The 10,154-nt window shown below is 36.9% G+C and overlaps 1 protein-coding gene across 1 annotated transcript; it reads right to left on the reverse strand.

Annotated features, from left to right (window-relative positions):
- Positions 1-4,123: 4,123 nt before the first annotated feature.
- On the reverse strand, positions 4,124-5,101 carry LOC134334839 (olfactory receptor 1M1-like). The gene has a single exon (XM_063017309.1). The coding sequence runs from the start codon at positions 5,099-5,101 to the stop codon at positions 4,124-4,126; it is 978 nt and encodes a 325-aa protein (XP_062873379.1).
- Positions 5,102-10,154: the final 5,053 nt, after the last annotated feature.

Genomic DNA, 10,154 nt, shown 5'->3' on the forward strand with positions numbered 1-10,154 from the left:
GATGAAGTCCTTCCGGATGCTGTTGATGGTTTCTTCAGCCTAAAAGAGAACGTGGAAACATTTAGCATTTTTTGGAATTAAAAGTGTTATTCTAGCTGATTATTAAAATGCATCATTTTAATACCATAACAAACTTAAACTACTCACCTGTCAGAGTAAGGGATTGTGTATTGCACTTTATTTCTTTATAAGAAGTCTTTATCCTTGCTAGTGATTGCTGGAATAAACATGAGCTATATATAGAAAAACTCGTCATATTTTTCTCACGTGATATCTGGTTTAATGATGTAACAGAAAACAGAAAAAAATAACCTTACCTGACTGGAGTAATATGATCTCCTTATTTATTTTTTTATTTTTTTATTTATAATTAAAATCAAAATTAGTTTTTGCACAAGATGAAAACATTCTACACTAATCAGCCATAACATTAAAACCACATCCTTGTTTCTACACTCACTGTCCATTTTATCAGCTCCACTTACTATAAAGAAGCAGTTTGTAGTTCTACAATTACTGACTGTAGTCCATCTGTTTCTCTACATACATTTTTTGCCTGCTTTCACCCTGTTCTTTAATGGTCAGGACTCCCACAGGACCACCACAGAGCAGGTATTATTTAGGTGGTGGATCATTCTCAGCACTGCAGTGACACTGACATGGTGGTGGTGTGTTAGTGTGTGTTGTGCTGGTGTGAGTGGATCAGACACAGCAGCGCTTCTGGAGTCTTTAAATACCATGTCCACTCACTGTCCACTCTATTAGACGCTCCTACATAGTTGGTCCATCTTGTAGATATCTGAGACAATTGCTCATCTATTGCTTTTGTTTGAGTTGGTCATCTTCTAAACCTTCATCAGCGGTCACAGGACGCTGCCCACAGGGCACTATCCGGGGTGGATATTTTTGGTTAGTGGACTATTCTCAGTCCAGCAGTGACAGTGAGGTGTTTAAAAACTCCAGCAGTGCTGCTGTTTGTCATCCACTCATACCAGCACAACACACACTAACACACCACCACCATGTCAGTATCACTGCAGTGCTGAGAATCATCCACCACCTAAATAATACCTGCTCTGTGGTGGTCCTGTGGGAGTCCTGACCATTAAAGAACAGCATTAAAGGGGGCTAACAAAGCATGCAGAGAAACAGATAGACTACAGTCAGTAATTGTAGAACTACAAAGTGCTTCTATATGGTAAGTGGAGCTGATAAAATGGACAGTGAGTGTAGAAACAAGGAGGTGGTTTTAATGTTATGGCTGATCGGTGTACTTAACTTGTAAAGGTGTGTCATATCAATGATGGAATGTTTTTTGAATGCTTGCAACATATATTTTATGTATAAATTAATAATTATATAATAATAAAAATAATAATAACAATTATAATAATAACTAGTTAAGGTTTTTTTTTTCTGGCACGTTTCAGTACACATATTAAACATGGGTTTATTACAATAAGTATTGACTTTCTAAACTCACAGTCTCCACTAATTTCACTAACCAAACCTGTAGCTCATCACAACTGTTGTATATAAGTATAAATTTTAAGCTCTGACATTAATCCAGTAGGTCTACCTGTATAGTGTTCCTTTTCCTGCAGTTGACAATTCTCTTGACTCTGTTAATGGATTTTTACTTGGCCATCTCGTTTGTTCTATGTTCATGCCTCATCTCAGCCTGAACCTTGACCGTGCTATTGGACTATGACATTCCTGCCATGTCAGTTGTGATTCAAAAGATTTTACAGATTTTCAATGTGGATTCAGTAAAAGTTCAGGAGCTAAAGTATGTAAACACTTTTAAAGGCAATTTGCTTTACAATGACTATAATTTCATTTAACATTTTAGTAACTGGACTAGTAATCAGAAGAAGTAAGTTCATTTAAGTCTCACCACCACCAAGCTGCCAGTGTTGGGCCCCTGAGCAAGGACCTTTACTCTTAATTACAGTTGAATACAAAAGTGAGACATTTATAAATTGCCCTGGATAAATGATGTAAATCTAAATGTAATAATTTTTGTCCCCACTTATAATGTTATATTTAAAGTTATTCATATTTTCAATTCATTTAGTAGCCCACTGGTTATATTGGAACCTTCAGTAAATCAGAAGTGACCCTGGGATTTATTATCTGCTTTAAAAATTTGCCAGTTGTAATTAGAATATGTAGCAACAGTTAAAGCTAAGTTAAAATTTGGGGCTCGGAAAGAAAACCCATTAGTCACATTATGCTGACAGAAAATCCTTGTCAAATCCAAGAACACCCAAATACCATGTTGTTGTTTTTTAATTCGAAGCTTCCAGGACAAGTGTGACACTGTACAGAGTCACACAAGCTTTACATTGCAATAGACTTAGAGGCTGCAGCACAGGAAAGAAGTATCTGCTTTAAAATTGGCAAATTAGAGTTCAACTAATGTTTATTTCTGAACAAACTGACAGTGGAAAAAGGCAGGGGTTCCATTCTTGGACAACCATCTTTTTAACATTGGTATTTAAAGCTTGTTTGTGACTCAGTGTTAGTTAAGTTCCAAGTGCCTCCGATTTATAGCGGTCCATTTCCCTACCGCATAAATAAGTTTGGCTTTGTTTCTGACCTCAGCAGGTGACTACTGTTTCATGTACTTTATTACTGGTGTAATAAAATTAGCTCTATTTATATTGGTACGAGGAAATCACCAGCTATAGTTAATCTTTGTAAATTCACCAAAATCATCTAAAAACTCCGTTTTCAGAATAAGTGGAGCATTTTGTAAAATCCAATAAAAACAAAAAGCTGTGATTTTCTTGAGCGATAATGTAAGTGACAAAAGTACAATGAAAAGACCTATTGAACTTAAAGATAAAAAGTAGAATTTGATGCCTGCAACACACTCAAAAAGTTGGGACAGAGGCATGTTTACCACTCTGTAACTTCACATTTTCTAATAATTACACTGTAATTGTTTGGAAACTGTAGACACTAATTGTTGCAGTTGCATACAGTCTGTGGTTTCTGTTGTCTGGTTCTCTCTGTATGATGAGCAGACGTTTTCAATAGCAGACAGATCTGGATTGCAGGCAGATAATTCTGCAAAATTTAGTTTTAGTTAGGAAGAGAGAAAAAGAAAACGGATGCAGAATTTAAATAATTAAAATCCCAACATTAAAGGCAGAGTATATGAACTGTGTATATAGCACTGTGGAGCTAAAGACATTGTTCTCATTAACATAAGCCTATTTATCATTTTGCCTGAGTGCAAAACCATGAACACTGCACTTATTACAGCTAAATAAATACAAAATACAAAAGCAAAGACAGATCTTATTATTTAATATAACACACTCATGCTAAGTAGGGTTAATGCTGAGAACAAATTATACTTGTAATTTATTAATGGCAGATTACAGTAGTGGTTCAAACAGTAAGATTTTTAATAGAAATACATAACAAACACACAACAGCATAGAGTATATACAGAGTAAAAAATTTCAGCTTATATTCTCTTCATTGGTTGCTAAAGAGAATATTTCACATATTAAAAATATGAGACCTATATTTGTTCTATTCCTTATTTAAACTGATACATACACTGATATATATTTTAAGTCTAATTACAGCCAATTCCCTTGTATACACTAATTGTTTGAGGACAATAAATACATGAATATAATATAAATTACATTACTGCTGACTAATGCAGTTTGAGTGCTCGGATAGTGCAGAGCTTAGTTAGGCGACCCCACCAACACTGAGATCTATGTTCGAATCTCAGTGTTGCTGTCAGCCGACCAGGCTTAATAGACGTCTTAATAAATGAGATGGGAGTATGGCCGAAGTCCTGCGGTGGATTGATGTCCTGTCCAGGGTGTTTCCTATTGAAACCAGACATGCTGCGACCCTGACCAGGATAAAGTGGTTAGAAATAATGATGGCATATTTTGGCGTACAATAACATTGTTTGTAAAACTAACTTTAGAAGCAGCATAAGGCTGTAGTTTCATCATTATGTTAGAGAACTTTACAGCAACAGTATCATATTTATACATAATTTTTGTGAGCTCATGAGTCTAATAATCAGGAGCCAAAACCCTTATATAACTTGAAACTATTAAAGTAAATGTATCTCTAAATAGAGTCAGATTGTAATCATTTGTGCCCTGGCATTCATGGAAAGTTTCCTTTTTACCATTTTTATTATGACACATCTGAATTCCTGTGTGCTTAAGACATAAATGATGGGATTACACATGGGCGAAATGGTCATTGATATGGAAGTATTGATTATTCGAGCATTAGGATGGATGGTGAAATACAGAGCAGCTGTGTATGTACCTAATGTAGGAAGGAAAAATATTCCTACTATTATCAGATGAGAGGCACAAGTTTTCAGTGCTTTAAGCCGAGCCTCCCAGGTTGTTATCCTAATCAAGGCTAAAATAATTCCTAAATATGATAAGACTATGGCAATAAAAGGTGCATAAAAATATACTGCAGTACATGCCTGGCCAAACATGTTATTTATGCTATTATCATTACAAGCAAGTCTGTAAACTGGTCCATGGTCACAAAAAAAGCTTCTTATCTCATTGGTTTTACAGAACGAAAGTCGTGTTATGAAACCCACCATTGCGCTTATAACCACAGCATTAATTGACCACATTGCTGTAATAACTGCAGTCATAAACGAGTGAGTAACAATAGCATGGTATCTCAGGGGTAAGCAAATGGCAACGAAACGATCATATGCCAAAGCAGCCAGAGTTAAAGTCTGTCCGGTGAGAAAGAAAAAAACAAAAAACATGTTGGCCAAACAAGCGCCGTAAGAAATGTACGGTGAATCAAAAAGAAATGTTTTTAACATGTTTGGGATCATCGCATTTGTTTCACCAAAGTCTGCCAGAGCTAAATTAAAGATCCCCATGTATTTAGGACTGTGCAGACATTTTTCTGTTAAAATTGTAAAAAGGACGATTGAGTTTGCACATACTGCTATAATATATACAAAAATAAAAATAATAAAATAATATCTGCTGTTAGGTATGTCAGAAAGTCCAGTAATGAAAAAGTGCTCTGGGCGCACAAATGTTATATTTTGTGATGAACTGGCGTTCATGATGATGTCGTCTGATCCTGGTTTCTTCTGCCTAAAATAAAACATGAAACATAGTTAGTATTTCTTTCCCAAAATAGTTAAATACACAATTTCACAATAACACAGGAGATTTAAACAGTATAAAAGCTACTACTTACAGTGGAAAAGCTTAAAATCCAAAGTTTGAAACTATTGAACTATCAGATTTTCTGGTTCTGTGTTTTAGTTTGTTCTTGTCTACCATGTAAATTCATTCATTGTTGGCTTTGCCACTAAGTGAACACAAACATGAGCTATATGTAGAGAAACAGGACCATCTTTTCCTCACGTGATCAGTGGTGCAGTGATGTAATTAAAACCAGAAAAACAAGTGATGTTACGTTTTATGGCTGGTTAAAAATGTACATATAATTGTAATATGAACATGTGCACTGTGTAGTACCGATGTTGGCATTTGAATATCTGAATAATTACATCCAATATTTGATTAAGTTATTTTGCTCTATACACCTGTCAGTAACCATTAACAAGCTTCTGTTTTACTTTTAAGTAAAGTCCACATTTTAGGCTGTGACTGAATTCATTATTCATGTCAAAACTTGTCTCAGTGCACTGTTGGAACATGTTGGAAGTGGTAGATGGATGGATGGATGGATGGATGGATGGATGGATGGATGGATGGATGGATGGATGGATGGATGGATGGATAGATAGATAGATAGATAGATAGATAGATAGATAGATAGATAGATAGATAGATAGATAGATAGATAGATAGATAGATAGATAGATAGATACTGTATATATCCTAAAGGAAATTATTGATGGTTTATGTTGTGCTGAAGAACTTTGATTTGGTCTTTTTTTCATTATTTCTTTCTTCTTTTAATTGAAAACAAACATTTGTTAAGCTTTAATTTGCTGATTGATTTTGGACGGGAATTCCTTCCTGCATGGCACCTTTTAAAACCAGAGCTACGTAAAGCTCACGTTACTGTGGACCGGGCCACTTTTGCTTTTAGGACCTGTAGTTGCTTAGAAATGGATCTAAGACCTTTAAACGTTTATTACTTGGCTTGTAAAAAGCTTTTAGACATTTATAATGATTGGGTTACCTCTTCACAATGTAAGCACAGTCTCTTGTTTCTGGGGTAGTAACCCAATAGACCAGCACTATAACCTTGGGCCAAGCACATTGAGCAGGTATCATTGCTCTTTACCCAGGTTTTAGACAGACAGACAGATACTTTGTTGATCCCAAATGAAATTAAATAAATAAATAAAGGCTAGTCTTTGGGTTTTAACTAGTCAGTAGGTTTTCCTGACCTTAATATCACAAGTTCTGCATAGATTGGCAGGTTTGTTTGGAGTCAGAATGTAGGCCCTGGGAAATATCCTTTGTTTTGCTTCACTGCCAGGATAACCGGCACCTCAGAACTCTCTCGGGTCCTTCATACTACAGTGACTTTCAGGAGGTCCTTAGTAGTGCAAGGCTCATGTTCTTCCACCCCACAGGGCCTATGATTGCTCTGTAAGCTTGCTCCTGGGTATTGTGGCTTGTCTTCCTCCCCGGGTCCAAATAAGTGGCCATGGAGGAGTTTATTCAGGGGTGTCTCTTGCGCTAGGCCTTATTCAGTCATTAACCAAGGTTTTTCTATGAAGGGAAAAAGGATGGGGCCTTGCTTTCCGATAATATCACCATCAGTGATTGCTACCCTGCTACACTATATGAACTTATTTGAGTCTCTGTACAGGTTTAACTTAAAAAAAGAAGCATACTGTAATGCTTATTATCCTATCTGGGCAGGGCAAGAGGACGAGGGAAAGACAACATAAATCACTTTTTTACACCACTCCAAAACCATAGTGATGCCTGTTAAATTGATGAATGCCCCAGCTATCGAACAGTGGTTCTTTATTGAAATTCTTATTAAGTACTAACCCTACGGGGCATCAGTAATAAGCCCCCAGTAATAAAAAGCATGACTGCAAATAAAATCAAGAAAGGAAAAGTAAAATGGAAAGGATGGGTGTCTAGAAAGAGGTGGACATAGTCCAGCCCAGCTGTCTGGCCTTGTAGAGCAAGTGCAAGTGACTAAACACAAACAACACAACACAATGAGCCAGCAGAAAGGTGACCAGCAAAGGCAGTATTAAAAGCATCCTGGGACCATCACCTATGCCTCCATGCATAGGTGATCCTGTAATCTGTGCCCTGTGCTGCTCTATACGGCAGGTGGTGGTTTTTGATCTTATGTAATCTCTGTTTGCCCTTTGACCACACTATTGGACTGTGTTTTTGGACAGTCATGTCAGTTTTATCCATTTGGCTTTTTAACATGGTTCCAGTTTAAATTCATAAGCTACAGTATGTTGAGTAAGTGCCAATAAAAGGCAAATTGCTGAAAACAAATTATCAAAGACTATATTTACTTGTTAAATGGTCTTTTTGCATTTCAATCCTTACATATAACATGTAAAAGATAAATAATTTAATTACTCATTTACATTTTCGGCATTTAGCGGACGCTTTTATTCAAAGCGACTTACAGTACTGTGACAGCATACTGTCTAAGCAATTGAGGGTTAAGGGCCTTGCTCAAGGGCCCAACAGTGGCAGTTTGGCAGTGGTGGGGTTTGAACCAGCAACCTTTGATTACTAGTCCAGTACCTTAACCACTAGTCTACAACTGCCCGTCTTCTCGTCTTATTACTTACTTAAATTACTTACTTAAATTACTTACATAAATTAATTACTCGTCTTCTTTAATTCATTACAAAAGTAGACTTTGGTACCCTAGTGGGTAGAGCTTTGGGCTATCAACGGTAAGGTAGAGAGTTCGAATCCCAGCTCTGCCATGCATCCACTTTAACCCTCTCAGCTCCAGAGCCGTACAATGGCTGACCCTGCATTCAGACCCCAGCTTCCTAACAAGCTGTGATACCTTTCTATCTATCTTCAGTAACTGCTTTCTCACAATAGTGGGTACAGCAGCATTTTAAACAATGAAAACAGGACATGGTTTCAATTCATCAACAGCACCATATTAATAAAAAATGATGTATTTATTATTTTTATTTTATTAAAAACTTTATTTTTCTGTACAAGTTTACAAGTAGGGCTGTGCAAAGAGAGCATTTGCTGAAACTTTATGATGTAGTACATGTATAATAGTAAGTAATAAAGAAGAAAAAGTAAGCTTAATATCACCAAGCCCATTGGAAAAAGTTTATTTTTCATGACATGTTGTTTCTTGTACAGCAGCTTCCAGTCCAACGGTGACGATAAGCTTAGGTAATAAATACAAAATTATGCAAGATATACAGGGCGTATGTATATATACACACACGTATAAACATTAAGTACAGTATCTCACAAAAGTGAGTACACCCCTCACATTCCTGCAAATATTTCATTATATCTTTTCATGGGACAACACTACAGAAATGAAACTTGGATATAACTTAGAGTAGTCAGTGTACAGCCTGTATAGCAGTGTAGATTTACTGTCTTCTGAAAATAACTCAACACACAGCCATTAATGTCTAAATAGCTGCAACATAAGTGAGTACACCCCACAGTGAACATGTCCAAATTGTGCCCAAATGTGTCGTTGTCCCTCTCTGGTGTCATGTGTCAAGGTTCCAGGTGTGAATGGGGAGCAGGGCTGTTAAATTTGGTGTTTTGGGTACAATTCTCTCATACTGACCACTGGATATTCAACATGGCACCTCATGGCAAAGAACTCTCTGAGGATGTGAGAAATAGAATTGTTGCTCTCCACAAATATGGCCTAGGCTATAAGAAGATTGCTAACACCCTGAAACTGAGCTACAGCACGGTGGCCAAGGTCATACAGCGGTTTTCCAGGACAGGTTCCACTCGGAACAGGCTTCGCCAGGGTCGACCAAAGAAGTTGAGTCCACGTGCTCAGCGTCTTATCCAAAGGTTGGCTTAAAAAAATAGGCAAATTAGTGCTGCAGAGGTTGAAGACGTGGGAGGTCAGCCTGTCAGTGCTCAGACCATATGCCGCACACTGCATCAACTCAGGCTGCATGGTCGTCATCCCAGAAGGAACCTGACGCACAAGAAAGCCCGCAAACAGTTTGCTGAAGACAAGCAGTCCAAGAACATGGATTACTGGAATGCCCTGTGGTCTGACGAGACCAAGATAAACTTGTTTGGCTCAGATGGTGTCCAGCATGTGTGGCGGCGCCCTGGTGAGAAGTACCAAGACAACAGTCTCTTGCCTACAGTCAAGCATGGTGGTGGTAGCATCAGAAGACAGTAAATCTACACTGCTATACAGGCTGTACACTGACTACTTTAAGTTATATCCAAGTTTCATTTCTGTAGTGTTGTCCCATGAAAAGATATAATGAAATATTTGCAGAAATGTGAGGAGTGTACTCAAGAGCTCCTGAGTTCACAGGAGTACTGTGTTTACCAGGTCTGAGGGAGGAAAAGATTAGGGAAAGATTGATTACACATTCTTTTAACACTGGCATGCAGTTATTTGTTATTTTGTCTAAGCCATTAGTGTGAAACGTTAACACACAGTAGTCATCATATATCACAGTAAACTACATGAAAAATAATACCAAGAGAAAGACGGCGCTTTGTGTCTGGAAATTATAATACATGTATGATTAGTATTTTCATGCAGAAAACACCCACATTGATTTATTAAATAAAAAGGGTACAACAAACAGCCAAGCATTCAAATAGGACTATTTAACAAGTACACACTTACAAAACAGTATAAAGTAATGTATACACAAAGTATTAATTACACTGTTTTCAGTTAATCAATGATTATAGCAGTAATTGCGATATTTATGGCATCTCATTTTTATTTCAGCAATTATATAGAGCAGAATATGGCATCAGTTTTGAAAACCATGTGCAAAATCTTGGGAGATTGTTTACTGAAAAACTCTTACATGTTTTGAGCAAAGGAAATATATGATGTTCAAAAAATGTTTGTGCTTAGTTTTTGAGTCGACTATTAAGTGACAATAAAACAAAACTAGACTCCAGTAACAAAATTGTGCCATCTCTAGAAAAACTTAA

This window comes from Trichomycterus rosablanca, chromosome 20 (assembly GCF_030014385.1).
Source record: "Trichomycterus rosablanca isolate fTriRos1 chromosome 20, fTriRos1.hap1, whole genome shotgun sequence".
Lineage (NCBI taxonomy): Eukaryota > Metazoa > Chordata > Actinopteri > Siluriformes > Trichomycteridae > Trichomycterus > Trichomycterus rosablanca.